The sequence below is a fragment of the Salmo trutta genome, chromosome 10, assembly GCF_901001165.1.
Source record: "Salmo trutta chromosome 10, fSalTru1.1, whole genome shotgun sequence".
In the NCBI taxonomy this organism is placed as follows: Eukaryota; Metazoa; Chordata; class Actinopteri; order Salmoniformes; family Salmonidae; genus Salmo; species Salmo trutta.
In genome coordinates this window covers 42,106,180-42,133,224 of record NC_042966.1, presented here as the reverse complement: position 1 = coordinate 42,133,224, position 27,045 = coordinate 42,106,180, and the positions used below count along the sequence as shown (strand labels likewise).

Genomic DNA, 27,045 nt, shown 5'->3' with positions numbered 1-27,045 from the left:
ATATTATATCACCCATTACCCTATCACACTATATCACCCCATTACCCTATATTATATCACCCATTACCCTATCACACTATATCACCCCATTACCCTATATTATATCACCCATTACCCTATATTATATCACCCATTACCCTATATTATATCACCCCATTATCCTATATTATATCACCCATTACCCTATATTATATCACCCCATTACCCTATATTATATCACCCATTACCCTATCACACTATATCACCCCATTACCCTATATTATATCACCCCATTATCCTATATTATATCACCCATTACCCTATATTATATCACCCCATTACCCTATCACACCATATCACCCCATTCCTGATTTATTTCCCCTCTTACTCTCATGGAAACCACTCCTTATGCTTTGTGATAGGCCTATAGCGTGTGTCCTAAAACCACGTGGAACCCTAACCTCTGACCTCTTGACTTATACTAAGGTATTGATATATCCAACCAAGACTATGGTTTCATTCACGGTTGCTGGTTGATTTCATGGTTGCTGGTTGATTTCATGGTTGCTGGTTTCATTCACGGTTGCTGGTTGATTTCACGGTTGCTGGTTGATTTCATGGTTGCTGGTTGATTTCATGGTTGCTGGTTGATTTCATGGTTGCTGGTTGATTTCACGGTTGCTGGTTGATTTCACGGTTGCTGGTTGATTTCACGGTTGCTGGTTGATTTCAAGGTTGCTGGTTGATTTCATGGTTGCTGGTTGATTTCACGGTTGCTGGTTGATTTCACGGTTGCTGGTTGATTTCACGGTTGCTGGTTGATTTCACGGTTGCTGGTTGATTTCTGAAGGCCCTAACATTTATTTATTTATAAAATCTAGATTTCATAAAGGATTCTTTATTTAATCCATCCGAAACAGTATGTCGACAGTATGTCACATTACGTAACCCCATTTTAGAAATAAATGTCATAATCTCCTATTCAGCAAATCATTATCATTATGTTCATGTTCCCAGAAAACAGGATTTTAGCAGATTTCCTTGTCTGTATTTTTTATTTTTTTTACATGACATAATATTTGCTACTTGTAACCATTGACTGTTCTGTCTCTCAAGCCCATAGGCTAAATTCAAGTGACTGTTATCAGACAGAGGTCAGAGATTCTGGTATTTGCCGTGAATTTTGTCATCAATGGCAGCCTCATGTAGGTGTGTGTTTTCTCTGACAGGGGGCGAATGCTAAATTTATACTGAGATTGGTGGGGCCTGGTCGTGTACTCAGAGTGGTGCCCCAGACAGTCCTCAATGAAGCACAGGTCACCATCATCGTTGAAGACTCTGCTGCCATCGACTATGAAAAAGGCAAATCCTTAACATACAAGGTATTTCAGACCGTCTTCAGCTGCACTTATGACAGACTGGGATATCAAATATTTGATCCTAGGATGGGACACTGTCAAATAGATTTGGTTTAACTTTATTATAAATCAGTGCCGAAATTACCAGGTATTTACACAGTAAGAAATTACAATGGTTATATTCTACTTAATATAATAAGAGAATAATTTAGCAGACTCTTTTGTCCAAAGTGACTTACTGTAATGCTTGCATATATGTTTTATGTTTGGTCCCAGAGGGAATCCAACCCACAATCCTAGGCGTTGCAATCGCCATGTTCATTCCATAATATATATTTTGTTACTATAGTACAACAGCAGAAACAGATTTGACATGGTTTTTTTTCTTCACCCCCCAACACAGTTACTAGCGGTGGAGATTGACACCCCTGAGAGATTCAGTGCGACGGCTGATATTGTGATTCATCTTTTGGACACAAATGACAACACTCCCAGGTTCACCTCAGAGTATTACATCGCACGTATCCCGGAAAACTCCCCCGGAGGCTCCGACGTAGTGACTGTCACCGTGAGTACATCTGGATTATTCAATTCTACTCTATTCCAGCTAAATATGATTACGTAATCTCCCAACAATAATCCACCGATAGATGAATATTAATGGTTAGGGTTAATTGGAAACGGAAAGGAAGCAGGGATTTTCAGCTTGTAGGAGTTCCACAAAATGTGATATTTTGCCAGGAGAGAGAGAGAACTAACACCTGTATAGTTTGCCTGCAGCATAGTGTCACTGAATGTTGATATTAATTGGTAGTGATAACCTACTTTCTCCATACAATACTCAACTGTCTTAAGATGAATGCACTTAACTATAAATCGCTCTAGATAAGAGCGTCTGCTAAATGACTAAAATGTCAACAGAAACTATGTAACCAGATTCATGCCGAAAGAAATGCAAATTAATATTGAAACAACGATGATAACGATGTTTAAATAAAGTTAATATTGGACTGTTATTTATTTTGGCATGAATCTGCCTCCATAGCAGTATTATTTATACTGGTATATTACTAGCAGTAAATGTTTAGCAGGAATTACAGTTGGTGAGATGGAAACAATCCTGTTAGGATTTATCATATTGGCCTCAACCTTGTGATGTCCTTGTGTGGCTGTGTGCTATTCACCCCAGGGAATTGGATAGAGCCGAGGACAGCCCCTGCCGGGGTGAAATCCCCCTCACATTGTGTATGACCTTACCCTCAGACTGTTCCAATCAGCTAATGGATAGTCATTGTATGACCTTCTTTCAGGAGTTGAGTCCTACTCAACAATATTGTTCACAAAAAACAAGTTGTTAATATTATCAAAAAATGGATACCATAATATGGTTATACATTAATTATGGATGAATAAAATGTTTGATAAGGGTTTATTTCCGGTGCGATTACATTATTTTTGAAGAGCCCGGAAAATCTCGTGAGCTTGATGTGCAAGAGTACCAACATTCTAACTCCTCTCCTCTATGCATTCTAACTTCTACTGTATCCTCTATGTTCCGTTCCAGTGTTCTACCAGCATTCTAACTTCTACTGTATCCTCTATGTTCCGTTCCAGTATTCTACCAGCATTCTAACTTCTACTGTATCCTCTATGTTCCGTTCCAGTGTTCTACCAGCATTCTAACTTCTACTGTATCCTCTATGTTCCGTTCCAGTATTCTACCAGCATTCTAACTTCTACTGTATCCTCTATGTTCCGTTCCAGTATTCTACCAGCATTCTAACTTCTACTGTATCCTCTATGTTCCGTTCCAGTATTCTACCAGCATTCTAACTTCTATCCTCTAGTCTACTCTATGTTCCGTTCCAGTATTCTACCAGCATTCTAACTTCTACTGTATCCTCTATGTTCCGTTCCAGTGTTCTACCAGCATTCTAACTTCTATCCTCTAGTCTACTCTATGTTCCGTTCCAGTATTCTACCAGCATTCTAACTTCTACTGTATCCTCTATGTTCCGTTCCAGTATTCTACCAGCATTCTAACTTCTATGCTCTAGTCTACTCTATGTTCCGTTCCAGTATTCTACCAGCATTCTAACTTCTAGTCTACTCTATGTTCCGTTCCAGTATTCTACCAGCATTCTAACTTCTATCCTCTAGTCTACTCTATGTTCCGTTCCAGTATTCTACCAGCATTCTAACTTCTACTGTATCCTCTATGTTCCGTTCCAGTATTCTACCAGCATTCTAACTTCTACTGTATCCTCTATGTTCCGTTCCAGTGTTCTACCAGCATTCTAACTTCTATCCTCTAGTCTACTCTATGTTCCGTTCCAGTATTCTACCAGCATTCTAACTTCTATCCTCTAGTCTACTCTATGTTCCGTTCCAGTATTCTACCAGCATTCGAACTTCTACTGTATCCTCTATGTTCCGTTCCAGTATTCTACCAGCATTCTAACTTCTATCCTCTAGTCTACTCTATGTTCCGTTCCAGTGTTCTACCAGCATTCTAACTTCTACTGTATCCTCTATGTTCCGTTCCAGTATTCTACCAGCATTCTAACTTCTATCCTCTAGTCTACTCTATGTTCCGTTCCAGTATTCTACCAGCATTCTAACTTCTACTGTATCCTCTATGTTCCGTTCCAGTATTCTACCAGCATTCTAACTTCTACTGTATCCTCTATGTTCCGTTCCAGTATTCTACCAGCATTCTAACTTCTATCCTCTAGTCTACTCTATGTTCCGTTCCAGTATTCTACCAGCATTCTAACTTCTACTGTATCCTCTATGTTCCGTTCCAGTATTCTACCAGCATTCTAACTTCTATCCTCTAGTCTACTCTATGTTCCGTTCCAGTGTTCTACCAGCATTCTAACTTCTACTGTATCCTCTATGTTCCGTTCCAGTATTCTACCAGCATTCTAACTTCTACTGTATCCTCTATGTTCCGTTCCAGTATTCTACCAGCATTCTAACTTCTATCCTCTAGTCTACTCTATGTTCCGTTCCAGTATTCTACCAGCATTCTAACTTCTACTGTATCCTCTATGTTCCGTTCCAGTATTCTACCAGCATTCTAACTTCTACTGTATCCTCTATGTTCCGTTCCAGTATTCTACCAGCATTCTAACTTCTACTGTATCCTCTATGTTCCGTTCCAGTGTTCTACCAGCATTCTAACTTCTATCCTCTAGTCTACTCTATGTTCCGTTCCAGTATTCTACCAGCATTCTAACTTCTACTGTATCCTCTATGTTCCGTTCCAGTATTCTACCAGCATTCTAACTTCTACTGTATCCTCTATGTTCCGTTCCAGTATTCTACCAGCATTCTAACTTCTACTGTATCCTCTATGTTCCGTTCCAGTATTCTACCAGCATTCTAACTTCTATCCTCTAGTCTACTCTATGTTCCGTTCCAGTGTTCTACCAGCATTCTAACTTCTACTGTATCCTCTATGTTCCGTTCCAGTATTCTACCAGCATTCTAACTTCTATCCTCTAGTCTACTCTATGTTCCGTTCCAGTATTCTACCAGCATTCTAACTTCTACTGTATCCTCTATGTTCCGTTCCAGTGTTCTACCAGCATTCTAACTTCTATCCTCTAGTCTACTCTATGTTCCGTTCCAGTATTCTACCAGCATTCTAACTTCTATCCTCTAGTCTACTCTATGTTCCGTTCCAGTATTCTACCAGCATTCTAACTTCTACTGTATCCTCTATGTTCCGTTCCAGTATTCTACCAGCATTCTAACTTCTACTGTATCCTCTATGTTCCGTTCCAGTATTCTACCAGCATTCTAACTTCTATCCTCTAGTCTACTCTATGTTCCGTTCCAGTATTCTACCAGCATTCTAACTTCTACTGTATCCTCTATGTTCCGTTCCAGTATTCTACCAGCATTCTAACTTCTACTGTATCCTCTATGTTCCGTTCCAGTATTCTACCAGCATTCTAACTTCTATCCTCTAGTCTACTCTATGTTCCGTTCCAGTATTCTACCAGCATTCTAACTTCTACTGTATCCTCTATGTTCCGTTCCAGTGTTCTACCAGCATTCTAACTTCTACTGTATCCTCTATGTTCCGTTCCAGTATTCTACCAGCATTCTAACTTCTACTGTATCCTCTATGTTCCGTTCCAGTATTCTACCAGCATTCTAACTTCTATCCTCTAGTCTACTCTATGTTCCGTTCCAGTATTCTACCAGCATTCTAACTTCTACTGTATCCTCTATGTTCCGTTCCAGTATTCTACCAGCATTCTAACTTCTATCCTCTAGTCTACTCTATGTTCCGTTCCAGTATTCTACCAGCATTCTAACTTCTACTGTATCCTCTATGTTCCGTTCCAGTATTCTACCAGCATTCTAACTTCTACTGTATCCTCTATGTTCCGTTCCAGTATTCTACCAGCATTCTAACTTCTATCCTCTAGTCTACTCTATGTTCCGTTCCAGTATTCTACCAGCATTCTAACTTCTACTGTATCCTCTATGTTCCGTTCCAGTGTTCTACCAGCATTCTAACTTCTATCCTCTAGTCTACTCTATGTTCCGTTCCAGTGTTCTAACTCCCTTTTTCTTGGCTGCGTTCCAGGCCAATGATCCAGATTCTGGCCTTTGGGGTGAAGTCAAGTACTCCATTTATGGTTCCAGATCTGATTTGTAAGTATAGTAGAGTCCTGCCAACACCAATGATTGTTGGACATGATGATCTGTGTAAAATCACTTCCTCAGTTGATGTGGAGCCAGTTGAACAGATCAAAATGGGCAGAAATAATCACTTATACAATATCATTATTTGGAACATCTGGTTATGCGTTGGGACAGATGATTCTTTATATTGAGACACTACATTACATCCCCATTTTTTTTAGCCTTAAGTGTGACTTTACTGTATTTACGTTTTTAAATAATCTCTTAAATAATCTCTTTAATTCTTCCCCTTTGATTGTAAAATGGGAGCAGCCAGTATCCCAGTATATTGGCTTGGCTCTGCTGGTAGATGGTAGCTCCTCTCCTCTCTCCTGTAGAAGCTTCCTCTAAGATGGCAGCAAGATACTGACTGGTTAATCTCGTAATTGGATTGTAGGGTAAGAAATAGCCTGCCAGGCTTGGATGCCTCATGTGGAGAGGGCCAATTAACATGCAATGTGACAGCTGGAGCTCTGCTATGGAAAGCAAGCAAGACAGGCAGGCTGCAAGACACGCAGGCTGCAATACAGGCAGTACATTGAAAAAAATAAGTGTCAATTTATCTTCCAGTTCTGCTTGCCGTCTTGACACGCGAAGTCAAATTCTAAATGTGTGAAAGTTAAGAAGTTGCTTTGTATTTGTTAATTTTCACAGGGAATACATTGTGAAAAGAAAATGGCTGAATATGTGCCACTTTAACAACATTGGACAAATAATGACCTTTGTGGATAATACAGAAAACTTTATCCAGCATCTGGACCACAGGACTTGTTGACATATTTTTACTACAAATTTTAATCCAAGATTAAACTGTAGCTGTCAATATACTGCTAATATACTGCCAATATACTGCTAATATACTGCCAATATACTCCTAATATACTGCTAATATACTGCCAATATACTGCTAATATACTGCCATACTGTCAATATACTACCAATATACTCCTAAAATACTGCCAATATACTGCTAATATACTGCCAATATACTGCTAATATACTGCCAATATGCCGCTAAAATTCTGCCAATATAAGGCTATCATACAGCCAATATACTCCCAATATACTACTAATATACTGTCAATATACTGCCAATGCACTCTTTGTTGTGTATTCCAGGTTTCTCATCCATCCGTCTTCAGGCATCATATACACCCAGGCCTGGGCCACTCTGGACGCTGAGGTAAAGTCCAAGTACAACTTCTACGTGAAGGCAGAGGACACAGAGGGAAAGTACAGCCTGGCGGAGGTGTTTGTCACCGTCCTGGACATCAACGACCATGTTCCAGAGTTCGATGACAGCCTTGTGGAGCGGACCATGGTCATTGGTGCACCTGTTAGAGTAGAGGTATGTACAGTAGCTCTAGGATAAGATGAGAGTGGCCTCCTGAGTGGCGCAGCGGTCTAAGGCGCTGTATTACAACCGGCCGTGATCAGGAGTCCCATAGGGCAGCGCACAATTGGCCCAGCGTCGTCCGGGTTGGGGGGGGGGGGGGGGCTTTACTTGCCTCATTGCGCTCTAGCGACTCCTTGTCGCAGGCCGGGCGCCTGCAGGCTGACCTCGGTCGTCAGTTGAACGGTGTTTCCCCCGCGACACATTTGTGCGGCTGGCTTCCGGGTTAAGCGGGCGGGTGTTAAGATGTACGGTTTGGCAGGTCATGTTTTGGGGGACGCATGACTCGACTTTCGCCTCTACAGAGTCTGTTGGGGAGTTGCAGCGATGAGACAAGATCGAAATTGGGGAGAAAAGGGGGTAAATTATAGATCCCTAAAGGAGGTACAGTATGTACAGTAGCCATGTGGTGTGTAGAGGTGTTCCCTAGGGGTTCACTGGCCATCGGTCTGGTTTGGTCCTAGTTAACACTATATGAATCATTACAACCCTAGTTAACACTGTATGAATCATTACAACTTTAGTATACACTGTATGAATCGTTACAACCCTAGTTAACACTGTATGAATCATTACAACTTTAGTATACACTGTATGAATCATTACAACTCTAGTTAACACTGTATGAATCATTACAACTTTAGTATACACTGTATGAATCATTACAACTTTAGTATACACTGTATGAATCGTTACAACCCTAGTTAACACTGTATGAATCATTACAACTCTAGTAAACACTGTATGAATCGTTACAACCCTAGTAAACACTGTATGAATCGTTACAACCCTAGTTAACACTGTATAGTGGATGTTGGATGATAATTACCTGAAATGTAAAATGTGAGCATATCCAGAACCGCTTCAGTATATATACAGTGTATACATATATATATATATATATATATATATATATATATATATATATATATATATATATTTAAGTAATGTGTTTGGTTTTGCCGCTTTTTCCTTGTTTCGTTCAGGCAATAGATGCCGATGCAGGGTCGCCCAATAACATCATTGAGTATTCCATCATGCAAGCTGAGCCGAACAACATCTTCGACATCAACGCGGAGACGGGAGAAATCAACCTGAAGTCGTACATCAAGTCCATGGAGATCGTGCAGAACATCACCAAGCAGAAAGACTGCAGGTGGTCTCTGGTTGTCCAAGCCCGGGACCGAGGGTCTCCTTCCTTCAGCACTACCGCCGTGGTCAACATCGACATCACTGAGGCGGTAAGTTCAACTCTAACCTAAACCTAACTCTAACCTAACTCTAATCCTAACCGTAGAGTTATAACCCTAACCTAACTCTAACCTTAACCGTAGAGTTATAACCCTAACCTAACTCTAACCTTAACCTAACTCTAACCCTAACCGTAGAGTTATAACCCTAACCTAACTCTAACCTTAACCTAACTCTAACCGTAGAGTTATAAACCTAACCTAAACCTAACCCTAACCGTAGAGTTATAACCCTAACCTAAACCTAACCCTAACCGTAGAGTTATAACCCTAACCTAAACCTAACCCTAACCGTAGAGTTATAACCCTAACCTAACTCTAACCTTAACCGTAGAGTTATAACCCTAACCTAACTCTAACCCTAACCTTAACCTAACTCTAACCCTAACCGTAGAGTTATAACCCTAACCTAACTCTAACCTTAACCTAACTGTAACCTTAACCTAACTCTAACCCTAACCGTTATAACCCTAACCTAACTCTAACCTTGACCTAACTCTAACCCTAACCTTAACCTAACTCTAACCCTAACCGTAGAGTTATAACCCTAACCTTAACCTAACTCTAACCTTAACCTAACCCTAACCCTAACCTTGACCTAACGCTAACCTTAACAGTGGAGTTATAACTCTAACCTTAACCTGACTCATAACTCTAACCTAACCCTAACCTAACTCTAACCCTAACCTAACTCTAACTCTAACCCTAACCTATCTCTAACCCTAACCTAACCCTAACCTTAACCTAACCCTAACCCTAACTCTAACCTTGACCTAACGCTAACCTTAACAGTGGAGTTATAACTCTAACCTTAACCTGACTCATAACTCTAACCTAACCCTAACCTAACTCTAACCCTAACCTAACCCTAACCTTAACCTAACCCTAACCCTAACTCTAACCTTGACCTAACGCTAACCTTAACAGTGGAGTTATAACTCTAACCTTAACCTAACTCTAACCCTAACCTAACCCTAACCTTAACCTAACCCTAACTCTAACCTTGACCTAACGCTAACCTTAACAGTGGAGTTATAACTCTAACCTTAACCTGACTCATAAGTCTAACCTAACTCTAACCCTAACCTATCTCTAACCCTAACCTAACTCTAACCCTAACCTAAATCTAACTCTAACCCTAACCTAACTCTAACCCTAACCTAACTCTAACCCTAACCTAACTCTAACCCTAACCCTAACCTAACTCTAACCGTAGAGTTATAACACTAACCCTAATATAACCGTAATGCTGACCCTAACCCTAACTTTAATCTACCGTAATTTCCGGACTATTAAGCGCACCTGAATATAAGCCGCACCCACTGAATTTAAAAAAAATATTATTTTGAACATAAATAAGCCGCACATGTATATAGGCCGCAGGTGCCTACCGGTACATTGAAACAAATGAACTTTACACAGGCTTTAACGAAACACGGCTTGTAACAAAAATAAATAGGCTTTAACGGAACACGGCTTGTAACAAAAATAAATAGGCTTTAACGAAACACGGCTTGTAACAAAAATAAATAGGCTTTAACGAAACACGGCTTATAACAACAACAAAAAAATTAGCAGTAAGCTTTAGTTGTCTTTTTGCACTGAGTCAATTCCTCACACTGCTGTTTCCAACGTCTTATCATCGACTCATTAAGACCAAGCTCCCGTGCAGCAGCTCTATTTCCTTTTCCAACAGCCAGATCAATCGCCTTCAACTTGAAAGCTGTATCATATGCATTTCTCCATGTCTTTGCCATGATGAGGGTGACAAAATGACTACCGTAATCAGAATGATGGGAAGTTTGAGAGCGCTCGATTTAATCTAAACAGTAAACAAAAAAGTTGATTGACCTTAACCCGTTCGGCAATTTCATTGGTCTAATGAAAGCTTCATGCCGCCAAAAAACTGAGCACGTCACAGAAAGTGTTTTTTGGAGAAAAAAAATTGAAAGCGGGAAAAATCCATATATTAGCCGTGTCATTGTTTAAGCCGCGAGGTTCAAAGCCTGGGAAAAAAGTTGCGGCTTATAGTCCGGAATTTACGGTAACCGTAATGCTGACCCTAACCCTAATCTAACAGTAATGCTGACCCTAACCCTAACTCTAACCCTAACCCTAACCTAACTCTAACCCTAATCTAACAGTAATGCTGACCCTAACCCTAACTCTAACCCTAACCCTAACCTAACTCTAACCCTAATCTAACAGTAATGCTGACCCTAACCCAAACCTAACTCTAACCCTAATCTAACAGTAATGCTGACCCTAACCCAAACCTAACTCTAACCCTAATCTAACAGTAATGCTGACCCTAACCCTAACTCTAACCCTAACCCTAACCTAACTCTAACCCTAATCTAACAGTAATGCTGACCCTAACCCAAACCTAACCCTAACCCTAATCTAACAGTAATGCTGACCCAATGTTTCTGTAAAATAAACCAACGATGATAAAGCCTTGTGTTCCTATTTATTTATTTTATTTAGTCTTGTGCTGTTGGTGGTAGCTGCACCAGATTCAGCTGCCCTGTGCGCTGGGTAGGAGAACTGTTGCCATTTTCAACATTTCATATGTCTGTAGGTGCAAACTCTGCCTTCCTGGTGGGCCCAGAGAGCAAATCAAATGCACTATAAATCTACTGCTGGCCAATCGGATGGCTTAGATTACCGTGTCTGGTGGGCCCAGAGAGCAAATCAAATGCACTATAACCCTACTGCTGGCCAATCGGATGGCTCAGATTACCGTGTCTGGTGGGCCCAGAGAGCAAATCAAATGCACTATAAACCTACCGCTGGCCAATCGGATGGCTCAGATTACCGTGTCTGGTGGGCCCAGAGAGCAAATCAAATGCCCTATAAACCTACCGCTGGCCAATCGGATGGCTCAGGTTACCGTGTCTGGTGGGCCCAGAGAGCAAATCAAATGCCCTATAAACCTACCGCTGGCCAATCGGATGGCTCAGATTACCGTGTCTGGTGGGCCCAGAGAGCAAATCAAATGCACTATAAACCCAATCGGATGGCTCAGATTACCGTGTCTGGTGGGCCCAGAGAGCAAATCAAATGCCCTATAAACCTACCGCTGGCCAATCGGATGGCTCAGATTACCGTGTCTGGTGGGCCCAGAGTGCAAATCAAGTGCGCTATAAACCTACCGCTGGCCAATCGGATGGCTCAGATTACCGTGTCTGGTGGGCCCAGAGAGCAAATCAAATGCACTATAAACCCAATCGGATGGCTCAGATTACCGTGTCTGGTGGGCCCAGAGAGCAAATCAAATGCACTATAAACCTACCGCTGGCCAATCGGATGGCTCAGATTACCGTGTCTGGTGGGCCCAGAGAGCAAATCAAATGCGCTATAAACCTACCGCTGGCCAATCGGATGGCTCAGATTACCGTGTCTGGTGGGCCCAGAGAGCAAATCAAATGCACTATAAACCTTCCGCTGGCCAATCGGATGGCTCAGATTACCGTGTCTGGTGGGCCCAGAGAGCAAATCAAATGCACTATAAATCTACTGCTGGCCAATCGGATGGCTCAGATTACCGTGTCTGGTGGGCCCAGAGAGCAAATCAAATGCACTATAAACCCAATCGGATGGCTCAGATTACCGTGTCTGGTGGGCCCAGAGAGCAAATCAAATGCACTATAAACCTACCGCTGGCCAATCGGATGGCTCAGATTACCGTGTCTGGTGGGCCCAGAGAGCAAATCAAATGCGCTATAAACCTACCGCTGGCCAATAGGATGGCTCAGATTACCGTGTCTGGTGGGCCCAGAGAGCAAATCAAATGCACTATAAACCTTCCGCTGGCCAATCGGATGGCTCAGATTACTGTGTCTGGTGGGCCCAGAGAGCAAATCAAATGCACTATAAACCTACCGCTGGCCAATCGGATGGCTCAGATTACCGTGTCTGGTGGGCCCAGAGTGCAAATCAAATGCACTATAAACCTACCGCTGGCCAATCGGATGGCTCAGATTACCGTGTCTGGTGGGCCCAGAGAGCAAATCAAATGCACTATAAACCTACCGCTGGCCAATCGGATGTCTGCGGTGACGTAGTAGGCGTAAAGAAAGATACAGCAGAGTTAATACTGTGAGATTTCAAAACGTTTAAAACCACGACCAGAGAGAGACTGTCAACAAATACAGCAAAAAGCTGTTGTTTTTATGCTTCCTACAAGAGCACAAAATATTTACATTTCTAGATGTCTTTGAAAAGTCAGTCAGGTAAATAAACTTTTTTATTTTATTTTTTACTTAAAGTGGCAGTGTTGTATTTTGATACAGGCTTGAATAAGCTAAGTAGCCAATAGGCAGAGGGTAGCATCATTTGTCTGACTCTCTGTAATAATAGTATGGGAATAATAATACATTTTATTTTCTAAAGTGGTATTTTGCATGGAACAATACAACAACATTTCAGTCACCTCCTTGTGTGAAGGACACGTAGATAAACAGGTTAATGTCAAGCCCTGCATGTTTTCTGGGAATATAGGTCTACATTGAACACCACACATTGGCTGCTACTGTAGGCTGAATGATAGAACAGCTATTTCCATGTTAAAAATGATATGGGATGCATTTTCTCCATTGTTTTTGATGGTAGGACACTCTAGTAGGCCTACATTATGATCAAATAGCCACAGCAGCCTACTTGACCACTGTTAAAACTGTAACTTAAAGCAGGTACAGCCTCAGTGTTAACAGTAAAACTGTAACTTAAAGCAGGTACAGCCTCAGTGTTCACAGTAAAACTGTAACTTAAAGCAGGTACAGCCTCAGTGTTCACAGTAAAACTAACTTAAAGCAGGTACAGCCTCAGTGTTTACAGTAAAACTGTAACTTAAAGCAGGTACAGCCTCAGTGTTTACAGTAAAACTGTAACTTAAAGCGGGTACAGCCTCAGTGTTTACAGTAAAACTGTAACTTAAAGCGAGTACAGCCTCAGTGTTTACAGTAAAACTGTAACTTAAAGCGGGTACAGCCTCAGTGTTAACAGTAAAACTGTAACTTAAAGCGGGTACAGCCTCAGTGTTAACAGTAAAACTGTAACTTAAAGCAGGTACAGCCTCAGTGTTTACAGTAAAACTGTAACTTAAAGCAGGTACAGCCTCAGTGTTTACAGTAAAACTGTAACTTAAAGCAGGTACAGCCTCAGTGTTAACAGTAAAACTGTAACTTAAAGCAGGTACAGCCTCAGTGTTAACAGTAAAACTGTAACTTAAAGCAGGTACAGCCTCAGTGTTAACAGTAAAACTGTAACTTAAAGCAGGTACAGCCTCAGTGTTTACAGTAAAACTGTAACTTAAAGCAGGTACAGCCTCAGTGTTTACAGTAAAACTGTAACTTAAAGCAGGTACAGCCTCAGTGTTTACAGTAAAACTGTAACTTAAAGCAGGTACAGCCTCAGTGTTTACAGTAAAACTGTAACTTAAAGCAGGTACAGCCTCAGTGTTTACAGTAAAACTGTAACTTAAAGCGGGTACAGCCTCAGTGTTAACAGTAAAACTGTAACTTAAAGCAGGTACAGCCTCAGTGTTAACAGTAAAACTGTAACTTAAAGCAGGTACAGCCTCAGTGTTAACAGTAAAACTGTAACTTAAAGCAGGTACAGCCTCAGTGTTTACAGTAAAACTGTAACTTAAAGCGGGTACAGCCTCAGTGTTAACAGTAAAACTGTAACTTAAAGCGGGTACAGCCTCAGTGTTTACAGTAAAACTGTAACTTAAAGCAGGTACAGCCTCAGTGTTAACAGTAAAACTGTAACTTAAAGCAGGTACAGCCTCAGTGTTTACAGTAAAACTGTAACTTAAAGCGGGTACAGCCTCAGTGTTTACAGTAAAACTGTAACTTAAAGCAGGTACAGCCTCAGTGTTTACAGTAAAACTGTAACTTAAAGCGGGTACAGCCTCAGTGTTTACAGTAAAACTGTAACTTAAAGCAGGTACAGCCTCAGTGTTTACAGTAAAACTGTAACTTAAAGCGGGTACAGCCTCAGTGTTTACAGTAAAACTGTAACTTAAAGCAGGTACAGCCTCAGTGTTTACAGTAAAACTGTAACTTAAAGCAGGTACAGCCTCAGTGTTTACAGTAAAACTGTAACTTAAAGCGGGTACAGCCTCAGTGTTTACAGTAAAACTGTAACTTAAAGCAGGTACAGCCTCAGTGTTTACAGTAAATGTGCGCTGGAAGTTGCACAGAATTTTCACAACGTTCAAGTTTGTGCTCAGCAGACCTGAAATTAGCTCTGTGTCGATTTTTTGTTGTTGCTGACTACGGCTGTGGTGTGTATCGGCATCACTGGGTTGTAAAGAGTTTAAACCTAACCTTAACTAACCTAAACCCTTAACATAACCATCTAACCTTAACTAACCTAAACCCTTAACATAGCCATCTAACCTTAACTAACCCAAACCCTTAACATAACCATCTAACCTTAACTAACCCAAACCCATAACATAACCATCTAACCTTAACTAACCTAAACCCTTAACATAGCCATCTAACCTTAACTAACCTAAACCCTTAACATAACCATCTAACCTTAACTAACCTAAACCCTTAACATAGCCATCTAACCTTAACTAACCTAAACCCTTAACATAACCTTCTAACCTTAACTAACCTAAACCCTTAACATAGCCATCTAACCTTAACTAACCTAAACCCTTAACATAACCTTCTAACCTTAACTAACCCAAACCCTTAACATAACCATCTAACCTTAACTAACCTAAACCCTTAACATAGCCATCTAACCTTAACTAACCCAAACCCATAACCTTCTAACCTTAACCCTTAACATAGCCATCTAACCTTAACTAACCTAAACCCATAGCCATCTAACCTTAACTAACACATAGCCTTCTAACCTTAACTAACCTAAACCCTTAACATAGCCTTCTAACCTTAACTAACCCAAACCCATAGCCATCTAACCTTAACTAACCTTAACCCTTAACATAGCCATCTAACCTTAACTAACCTAAACCCATAGCCATCTAACCTAACTAACCCAAACCCTTAACATAGCCATAGCATATTTTAAACCGTTTACTATACTATACTAACAACTATACTATACTAACAAACATGAAGTAATTTCATTTCAGGCCCTTTGTCAGAAGAACAGAGTAATCTCTATCTCTCATATCAACCAGAGACCCGGTAGCTGTCAATGCAGTATTTTATGAACCTGTCACAAGAACATAATCCTCATCAGAAACATGCTAGTGAACAGATGGAACAGCCAGTTCTGATGAGCCCACCAGCAGGGCACCATGTAGAGAATAGGTTGCAATTTGGGTCACATCCTAAGCCTCTATATGATCAACAGTCACAGCAGGCTGGGATGAATGGATCAGCGTCAAAGCATATATCGTAATATCATATACGCCAGTTAACAGATGTTTTTATCCAAAGTGACTTACAGTACAGTGAGTACATACTTGATTAGTGCATGTGTGAGCTTCCTGTGGGAATTGAACCCCCAACTTGGGGTGTTGCTGGACCCATGCTTTTACCAACTGAGCCACAAAGGACCACCTGCAGTCATCATGTTGCTACTGTTATAGAGATGTAGTCTGTCTGAGGCTCCTCTGTCGGTGCTGTTATAGAGATGTAGTCTGTCTGGGGCTCCTCTGTCAGTACTGTTATAGAGATGTAGTCTGTCTGGGGCTCCTCTGTCAGTACTGTTATAGAGATGTAGTCTGTCTGGAGCTCCTCTGTCAGTACTGTTATAGAGATGTAGTCTGTCTGGAGGCTCCTCTGTCAGTACTGTTATAGAGATGTAGTCTGTCTGGGGCTCCTCTGTCGGTGCTGTTATAGAGATGTAGTCTGTCTGGAGCTCCTCTGTCAGTACTGTTATAGAGATGTAGTCTGTCTGGAGCTCCTCTGTCAGTACTGTTATAGAGATGTAGTCTGTCTGGGGCTCCTCTGTCAGTACTGTTATAGAGATGTAGTCTGTCTGAGGCTCCTCTGTCAGTACTGTTATAGAGATGTAGTCTGTCTGGGGCTCCTCTGTCAGTACTGTTATAGAGATGTAGTCTGTCTGGAGCTCCTCTGTCAGTACTGTTATAGAGATGTAGTCTGTCTGGGGCTCCTCTGTCAGTACTGTTATAGAGATGTAGTCTGTCTGGGGCTCCTCTGTCAGTACTGTTATAGAGATGTAGTCTGTCTGGAGCTCCTCTGTCAGTACTATTATAGAGATGTAGTCTGTCTGAGGCTCCTCTGTCAGTACTGTTATAGAGATGTAGTCTGTCTGGGGCTCCTCTGTCAGTACTTTTATAGAGATGTAGTCTGTCTGGGGCTCTTCTGTCAGTACTGTTATAGAGATGTAGTCTGTCTGGGGGCTCCTCTGTCAGTACTGTTATAGAGATGTAGTCTGTCTGGAGCTCCTCTGTCAGTACTGTTATAGAGATGTAGTCTGTCTGAGGCTCCTCTGTCGGTGCTGTTATAGAGATGTAGTCTGTCTGAGGCTCCTCTGTCGGTGCTGTTATAGAGATGTAGTCTGTCTGAGGCTCCTCTGTCAGTACTGTTATAGAGATGTAGTCTGTCTGAGGCTCCTCTGTCAGTACTGTTATAGAGATGTAGTCTGTCTGAGGCTCCTCTGTCGGTGCTGTTATAGAGATGTAGTCTGTCTGAGGCTCCTCTGTCGGTGCTGTTATAGAGATGTAGTCTGTCTGAGGCTCCTCTGTCGGTGCTGTTATAGAGATGTAGTCTGTCTGAGGCTCCTCTGTCAGTACTGTTATAGAGATGTAGTCTGTCTGAGGCTCCTCTGTCGGTGCTGTTATAGAGATGTAGTCTGTCTGGGGCTCCTCTGTCAGTACTGTTATAGAGATGTAGTCTGTCTGGAGCTCCTCTGTCGGTGCTGTTATAGAGATGTAGTCTGTCTGAGGCTCCTCTGTCGGTGCTGTTATAGAGATGTAGTCTCTCTGAGGCTCCTCTGTCAGTACTGTTATAGAGATGTAGTCTGTCTGAGGCTCCTCTGTCAGTACTGTTATAGAGATGTAGTCTGTCTGGGGCTCCTCTGTCAGTACTGTTATAGAGATGTAGTCTGTCTGAGGCTCCTCTGTCGGTGCTTGGATCATCCGTGTCTGACCTCTGACCTCACTGCTTGCCTACATGCTTTGGACCAAAATGGTGAATGTTTAAAATGTTTGATAATCTAGTCCCGTGATTAAAAGTATTTCTCTTTGTGCTCTTTTACAGACTCAAGTCAATGGGCCTATGGCAACCTTTTTATTGCAAAGTAGGGACAACCCAATGAAGGCCCTCGGCATGGTCGCTGGCGTCATCAGTATATTGGTAGGGGTCACTGTCTTGATCTCCACGGCTACGTTCTTGCGCAACACCAAGTCCAACAGGATAATGCCTGCACGTCGCGTCGTCATCAGACGGAGACCGCCAAGGGACCGCAAGCCGTGGACTTTTAACGTACCGTTCCGTGGTAACGGAAATGACTCGTCCAACAAGTTCATTGTGGGTGACCCGGAAGCAGGGAGTGTCAACATCAACGACAAAGGCGGCCCCCGGTGGTCCAGGTCAAAACCCAAACCTACGCCCCCTAGAGCTCCCTGCCTGCCCCCTCCATCCTGCCCTCCTCCGTCCTCCAACCCCAGGCCCAGTGAGAGGCCCCGGCCCTGCGAAGCAGTGCCCACCGTCTCTGGGGGCCTGACCTCCAAGGTTTCCAGGGGATCCAGCCAGAGCAGGGAGATCAGCATCAGCTCTGACACTTCTAGGATCCCCGTCAGCTCAGCCCTGGTCTCTGAACTCAAAATGAGACTAGAGCAGAAAATCATTGAGAGCAACTCAAGCTATTATTGAACCTGATAGTTGTAATGTGCTCGCACTCTAACCAATCTCTCAGTAATTGTCTCGACTTCTGAAAGTTACTCAGTCCTAGGATTGTAAAACTACAAATGTAAAACAATGTTGAGGACAGCAGGTTAATTTTCCTTTAAAATGTTATTGACGACACAATTTCAAAGCACGTCCTTTGTCAAAGCAATGTTGTAACACATTGTATTGAACCTATTTAATCCAACCAGTTCTAGGTGTGTTCTTAAAGATGTTAACATCATGTTGGATACTTGGGCCCTGGTCCAGAATAGTGCAGTATTTAGGGAATAGGGTGCCGCTTGGGATGCACACTCTGTCATCCAGCATTAGAAATAACTAGACATGTTTCCGATCTGCCATCTTGAGATCATGTAATGTGATCCTTGTTAGATAAGTCTTTGCATTGCTGCCATCTTGAGGGAAACAACATGTTAACAAGAATGTCTGAGGGGGAAATACTGAGCCATGTCTGAGGGAAGGATTACTGCGCATTTATGTGTAAACACAACTGGGCATATGTTCCTGCCATTTCCTGAAAAGTTGTATTTTATTTGCTTTAAGACAATGCAATGTTTTCAGTAATAGTGCTTAAATATATATATATAATACGGATTAATATGTATGCTATGTTGCCTGGCAAATGTACTCACTTTTACTTGTGCATCAGAGCGATAATGCAGCTAACTGTATATAAAACATGAGATATTCTTGACAGGATAAATGCCATTTAAAACATGAAGTGCTCATGGACCTCTGTAGTGATATTCTTTTTTTTTTTCAATTTAAAGTTTTATTAAGTTTTCTTGTGTTTCAATCAACCAACAAAACACATTCCACATTCACAGATGTGACAGACTTAAAAAAAAACTTAAAAAAAAAAAACTGACAATAATAATTTTAAAAAATGTAAACAGTAAAAAATAATAATAATTTAAAAAAAACTTGCAGCAGCACTATCAAGGTTCAATCTGGTCATTCCACATTTGAAATGTAGGAGAAGAATTAGTGTAGTGCCATTCTAATGGAGTTGGTCCTATTTTGAAGTAGAGACGTAGAGGATTCTGAAGCGCTTGTTTCAAATGACTTGCTTTTTTTTCCTTAAATACTTTTGCATTTCTAAAGGGTAAACTTTTAATTGGGTGGATTGGTGTTGGATTGGTGTGTGATTGGTATTGGATTGGTATTGGTGGTGGATTGGTATTGGATTGGTGGTGGATTGGTGTTGGATTGGTGTTGGATTGGTGGTGGATTGGAATTTGATTGGCGTTGAATTGGTATTGGATTGGTGTTGGATTGGTATTGGTATTGGATTGGTGGTGGATTGGTGTTGGATTGGTATTTGATTGGTATTGGATTGGTGGTGGATTGGTGTTGGATTGGTATTTGATTGGTATTGGATTGGCGTTGGATTGGCGTTGGATTGGCGTTGGATTGGTGGTGGATTGGCGTTGGATTGGTGGTGGATTGGTGTTGGATTGGTGTTGGAATGGTGGTGGATTGATATTGGATTGGTGTTGGATTGGTATTGGATTGGTGTTGGATTGATGTTGGATTGGGATTGGTATTGGATTGGTGTTGGCTTGCTCATTTAACTGAAGGGATCTTTTTGTTGCTTCAGTCAATAAACTCTAGAAATCAGTCACCCTAGATTAGGCAGATTAGCTAATAATTAATTTACACGTGAGTCAATATAATCACTGTTTCTCAAAATTGGCCATAAATTTGGTCAGAATTTTTAAGCATTCACTTCCACGCTGTGTACAGTATATACACACTTTATGAAATTGTTTTGAATACATAATGATAAAATATATTCTGTGTCTATGTACTGTACGTATGCTGTGTAACACTTGCCTGTCCCTTTAAGTGAAAACTTTATATTGTCTTTAAATTTATCATTTTGAATAAATATTTGAAAAATAATTATATTTGTGTGGGGATCTTGTTTGTTCATATAAGCTAGATTTAAGTTTCAGAAAACAATAAACTAAAACTAGAACTACAGAAATATGTTTGTGGGGGTGTACTGAGACACCAAACGGGCTGGACGATTCTTTTCCCACTACTCATCTTGAAAAAACATGGAAATCAATGACTCCGCCATCATTCACACAAAGGAAAAACATTATGATTTATTGAAATAGTATGGGCAACCGAGAAAAACGAATTGGTACAATTTAAGGCCATGTGGAAAACGATAATGCAGATACTACAGTAGGGATAGAGGAGTGACCAGGCAGGTACTAGGGATGGAGGAGTGACCATGCAGGTACTAGGGATAGAGGAGTGACCATGCAGGTACTAGGGATAGAGGAGTGACCAGGCAGGTACTAGGGATAGAGGAGTGACCAGGCAGGTACTAGGGATGGAGGAGTGACCATGCAGGTACTAGGGATAGAGGAGTGACCATGCAGGTACTAGGGATAGAGGAGTGACCAGGCAGGTACTAGGGATGGAGGAGTGACCATGCAGGTACTAGGGATAGAGGAGTGACCATGCAGGTACTAGGGATAGAGGAGTGACCAGGCAGGTACTAGGGATGGAGGAGTGACCATGCAGGTACTAGGGATAGAGGAGTGACCATGCAGGTACTAGGGATAGAGGAGTGACCAGGCAGGTACTAGGGATGGAGGAGTGACCATGCAGGTACTAGGGATAGAGGAGTGACCATGCAGGTACTAGGGATAGAGGAGTGACCAGGCAGGTACTAGGGATGGAGGAGTGACCAGGCAGGTACTAGGGATAGAGGAGTGACCATGCAGGTACTAGGGATAGAGGAGTGACCAGGCAGGTACTAGGGATGGAGGAGTGACCAGGCAGGTACTAGGGATAGAGGAGTGACCATGCAGGTACTAGGGATAGAGGAGTGACCAGGCAGGTACTAGAGATAGAGGAGTGACCATGCAGGTACTAGGGATAGAGGAGTGACCATGCAGGTACTAGGGATAGAGGAGTGACCATGCAGGTACTAGGGATAGAGGAGTGACCAGGCAGGTACTAGGGATAGAGGAGTGACCAGGCAGGTACTAGGGATGGAGGAGTGACCAGGCAGGTACTAGGGATAGAGGAGTGACCAGGCAGGTACTAGGGATAGAGGAGTGACCAGGCAGGTACTAGGGATGGAGGAGTGACCAGGCAGGTACTAGGGATAGAGGAGTGACCATGCAGGAACTAGGGATAGAGGAGTGACCAGGCAGGTACTAGGGATAGAGGAGTGACCATGCAGGTACTAGGGATAGAGGAGTGACCATGCAGGTACTAGGGATAGAGGAGTGACCATGCAGGTACTAGGGATAGAGGAGTGACCAGGCAGGTACTAGGGATAGAGGAGTGACCAGGCAGGTACTAGGGATGGAGGAGTGACCAGGCAGGTACTAGGGATAGAGGAGTGACCAGGCAGGTACTAGGGATAGAGGAGTGACCAGGCAGGTACTAGGGATGGAGGAGTGACCAGGCAGGTACTAGGGATAGAGGAGTGACCATGCAGGAACTAGGGATAGAGGAGTGACCAGGCAGGTACTAGGGATAGAGGAGTGACCATGCAGGTACTAGGGATGGAGGAGTGACCATGCAGGTACTAGGGATAGAGGAGTGACCAGGCAGGTACTAGGGATGGAGGAGTGACCATGCAGGTACTAGGGATAGAGGAGTGACCATGCAGGTACTAGGGATAGAGGAGTGACCAGGCAGGTACTAGGGATGGAGGAGTGACCATGCAGGTACTAGGGATAGAGGAGTGACCATGCAGGTACTAGGGATAGAGGAGTGACCAGGCAGGTACTAGGGATAGAGGAGTGACCAGGCAGGTACTAGGGATAGAGGAGTGACCATGCAGGTACTAGGGATGGAGGAGTGACCAGGCAGGTACTAGGGATGGAGGAGTGACCATGCAGGTCTGGACATGAGGAGATATAGTCGTTGTTTGTCTGCGTCTGTAAGTTGTTCGTATGTGTATGTTGGTATTTGGTGTGAAAGAAAAAAAAAAAAATGAGAAGAAAAAATATTATTTTGTGTGCTGCAATAAATGACCAATAAAGTAAATTAAATAAAATAAATGTTTACGTGTCGATAGGTATAGTACTGTACGTCATTACTCAGTTCCAGAACACAAAGTCTGGGATTCAATCAAAGGCGTGTTGTCGACAAGTGCATTGCACTTGACTTTTAAAGATAATTTACACAATAGCCGTAATCCAGGCTGTTTGGTATTGTCCTCCTCCTAAATTAATGCTGTCTGGTTTCCGCACTGTCCCTGTGTATCTTTATGGAAAAACTACATGTGAAAATCGAATTTGCATTTTACATGTACAAAAATTTCACGTGAAAGCCTAACAAGTGGAATTGCATTTTCACATGTAAAAATCGAATTTGCCGTTTGACATGTGAAAATCATTTCAATGTTTCACGTCTCATGGAGAATTTTGCATCCTCATGTTGTTACATTTATTTAACATGTGTGCTCAAATGGTTTCACGTGTAGCGTTATCACATGTTGCTTTTACATATTGTCACATTAACTTCACATAAGGTCACGTGATCACATGTGAAATTCATGTGTTTTTTCCATAAGGGTAACCTGACCTATGTCAATGATATTAACCCTTTAGATTGAACCCTATTGCTTGTTAAAACCTTAACATTAACACCCTATACTGCATTCATTTGACCTGCACCATCTTCCTAATCGTCATTCGTGACCCTCTACCCTCTATTCACTCATTCAACGGATACGCTCACTTAGACATAACCGCCTTTTGTCTTTTGGCGACTTAAAATGTTAATAGCAAAAGTTCAGTAGTCAAACCAACCCCAGTCAGTTCAGTAGTCAAACCAACCTGTCAGTTCAGTAGTCAAACCAACCTGTCAGTTCAGTAGTCAAACCAACCTCAGTCAGTTCAGTAGTCAAACCAACCTGTCAGTTCAGTAGTCAAACCAACCCCAGTCAGTTCAGTAGTCAAACCAACCTGTCAGTTCAGTAGTCAAACCAACCTGTCAGTTCAGTAGTCAAACCAACTCCAGTCAGTTCAGTAGTCAAACCAACCTGTCAGTTCAGTAGTCAAACCAACCCCAGTCAGTTCAGTAGTCAAACCAACTCCAGTCAGTTCAGTAGTCAAACCAACCTGTCAGTTCAGTAGTCAAACCAACCTGTCAGTTCAGTAGTCAAACCAACCTGTCAGTTCAGTAGTCAAACCAACTCCAGTCAGTTCAGTAGTCAAACCAACCTGTCAGTTCAGTAGTCAAACCAACCCCAGTCAGTTCAGTAGTCAAACCAACCTGTCAGTTCAGTAGTCAAACCAACTCCAGTCAGTTCAGTAGTCAAACCAACCTGTCAGTTCAGTAGTCAAACCAACCCCAGTCAGTTTAGTCGTCAAACCAACCTCAGTCAGTTCAGTAGTCAAACCAACCCGTCAGTTCAGTAGTCAAACCAACCTGTCAGTTCAGTAGTCAAACCAACCTCAGTCAGTTCAGTAGGCCAGGGATAAGCAAAATCTGGATTTCCTGCATATTCTCTCCCGATTCTGGGAATCTTCCAGCTGGAATATCTGGAAAACCTAAACATTTTGGAAAAGTTACCGGAATTGTTAATTTAATAAAGTGAAAGACGTAAAAGTATGATGATACAAATCACAGAAGTAGAATATCTTCAATTCCACAATAGATGTGAATTTATTGAAGACTATACAGGTTTGGATCACATTGGCATGTGAAAGACAGATATTTTAGGCCATTGTTGAATACAAAAGTACATTCAAGTCAATTTAAGAGTAGACTATTTACCCCCTATTGTGACAGATAATGTCTATTTTATATACAGAACCAGTCAAAAGTTTGGACACACCTACTCATTCAAGGGTTTTTCTTTATTTTGACTATTTTCTACATTGTAGAATAATAGTGAAGACATCACAACTATGAAATAACACATGGAATCATGTAGTAACCAAAAGAATGTTAAACAAATCTAAATATATTTTATATTTGAGATTCTTCAAAGTAGCCACCCTTTGCCTTGATGACAGCTTTGCACACTCTTGGCATTCTCTCAACCAGCTTCATGAGGTAGTCACCTGGACTGCATTTCAATTAACAGGTGTGCCTTGTTAATTTGTGGAATTTCTTTCTTTCTTAATGTGTTTGAGCCAATCAGTTGTGATGTGACAAGGTAGGGTTTGTATACAGAAGATGGCCCTATTTGGTAAAAGACCAAGTCCATATTATGGCAAGAACAGCTCAAATAAGCAAAGAGAAGCGACAGTCCATCATTACTTCAAAACTGAAAATTTCCAGAACTTTGAAAGTTTCTTCAAGTGCAGTCGGAAAAACCATCAAGCGCTATGATGAAACTGGCTCTCATGAGGACCGCCACAGGAAAGGAAGACCCAGAGTTACCTCTGCTGCAGAGGATAAGGTCATTAGAGTTAACTGCACCTCAGATTGCAGCCCAAATAAATGCTTCACAGAGTTCAAGTAACAGACACATCTCAACATCAACTGTTCAGAGGAGACTGCATGAATCAGGCCTTCATGGTCGAATTGCTGCATAGAAAACACTACTAAAGGACACCAATAATAAGAAGAGACTATCTTGGGCCAAAAAACACGAGCAATGGACATTAGACCGGTGGAAATCTGTCCTTTGGTCAAATTTGAGATTTTTGGTTCAACCGCCGTATCTTTGTGAGAGGCAGAGTCGGTGAATGGCTGATCTCCGCATGTGTGGTTCCCACCGTGAAGCATGGAGGAGGTGTGATGGTGTGGGGGGTGCTTTGCTGGTGACACTGTCAGTGATTTATTCAGAATTCAAGGCACACTTTACCAGCATGGCTACCACAGCATTCTGCAGCGATACGCCATCCCATCTGGTTTGCGCTTAGTGGGACAATCATTTGTTTTTCAACAGGACAATGACCCAACACATCCACAGGCTGTGTAAGGGCTATTTGACCAAGAAGGAGAGTGCTGCATCAGATGACCTGGCCTACACAATCACCAGACCTCAACCCAATTGAGTTGGTTTGGGATGAGTTGGACCGCAGAGTGAAGGAAAAGCAGACAAGATGTTGGAACTCCTTTTAAACTGTTGGAAAAGCATTCCAGGTGAAGCTGGTTGAGAGAATGCCAGGAGTGTGCAAAGCTGTCATCAAGGCAAAGGGTGGCTACTTTGAAGAATCTAAAATCTAAAATATATTTTGATTTGTTTAACACTTTTTTGGTTACTACATGATTCCATAAGTGTTATTTCATAGTTGTGTTGTCTTCACTAGTATTCTACAATGTAGAAAAAAGTAAAAAATAAATAAAAACCCTTGAATGAGTAGGTGTGTCCAAACTTTTGACTGGTACTGTATAAAAAATAGATATCAGAAATGATCATCTAATACAGTCACTCAGAGAAGATCTCATGTTGCCTATTCTCTCTAAGAGACATGGTTAAGATCTAAGTATAGAACCCTATTCTCTCTGAGAGACATGGTTAAGATCTAAGTATATAACCCTATTCTCTCTAAGAGACATGGTTAAGATCTAAGTATAGAACCCTATTCTCTCTAAGAGACATGGTTAAGATCTAAGTATAGAACCCTATTCTCTCTGAGACATGGTTAAGATCTAAGTAGAACCCTATTCTCTCTAAGAGACATGGTTAAGATCTAAGTAGAGAACCCTATTCTCTCTGAGAGACATGGTTTAAGATCTTAGTATAGAACCCTATTCTCTCTAAGAGACATGGTTAAGATCTAAGTAGAGAACCCTATTCTCTCTAAGAGACATGGTTAAGATCTAAGTAGAACCCCATTTTCTCTGAGAGACATGGTTAAGATCTAAGTAGAACTCTATTCTCTCTAAGAGACATGGTTAAGATCTAAGTATAGAACCCTATTCTCTCTAAGAGACATGGTTAAGATCTAAGTATAGAACCTTATTCTCTCTGAGAGACATGGTTAAGATCTAAGTAGAACCCTATTCTCTCTAAGACACATGGTTAAGATCTAAGTATAGAACTTATTCTCTGTGTAGGGCACTACATTTGACCTACAGTACCTATGAGATTTTGGTAGGGAGCTATTAGGACTGTGCTGTCTATAGTGTCTATCCTCACCCCCAACTCTCATCCCCATTATCCCCCCCACCCCGCCAAAACAGGAAAACAATAGCAAAGAAGCCTCATTCATTACAAAGGTTGTAGTGCAAAGGCATGGTTATTGTATATTTGACTGAAAACCTGGTGTGGCTCTGAAATAATTATTTTCAATGAGCAGAATACAGTTCATGACATTCTGAAGACAAGGAAATATTTCAACGATATTACATGTATAGAAGCAACATTCGCGATTTCTTGCCAGATTAGTTGTCACGTCCTGACCATAGAGAGCTCTTATTTTCTATGGTAGAGTAGGTCAGGGCGTGACTGGAGGTTTTTCTAGTTATTATTTTCTATGTGGGGTTCTAGTTTAGTTTTTCTATGTTTGGGTGTTTGGTATGATTCCCAATTAGAGGCAGCTGGCTATCGTTGT

The 27,045-nt window shown here is 41.7% G+C and overlaps 1 protein-coding gene across 2 annotated transcripts in view; it reads left to right on the top strand.

The window, feature by feature from the left end:
- Positions 1–19,393, top strand: part of LOC115201734 (cadherin-related family member 1) — a 35,671-nt gene extending 16,278 nt beyond the window's left edge. For both annotated transcript variants that reach the window (XM_029765591.1, XM_029765590.1), the window contains 6 exons: positions 1,209–1,361; positions 1,741–1,905; positions 5,944–6,011; positions 7,161–7,389; positions 8,421–8,675; positions 17,903–19,393. In XM_029765591.1, coding sequence (XP_029621451.1) covers positions 1,209–1,361; positions 1,741–1,905; positions 5,944–6,011; positions 7,161–7,389; positions 8,421–8,675; positions 17,903–18,517 — 1,485 coding nt within the window. In that variant the 3' untranslated portion in view covers positions 18,518–19,393. The remainder of the gene's footprint in view (positions 1–1,208; positions 1,362–1,740; positions 1,906–5,943; positions 6,012–7,160; positions 7,390–8,420; positions 8,676–17,902) is intronic.
- Positions 19,394–27,045: the final 7,652 nt, after the last annotated feature.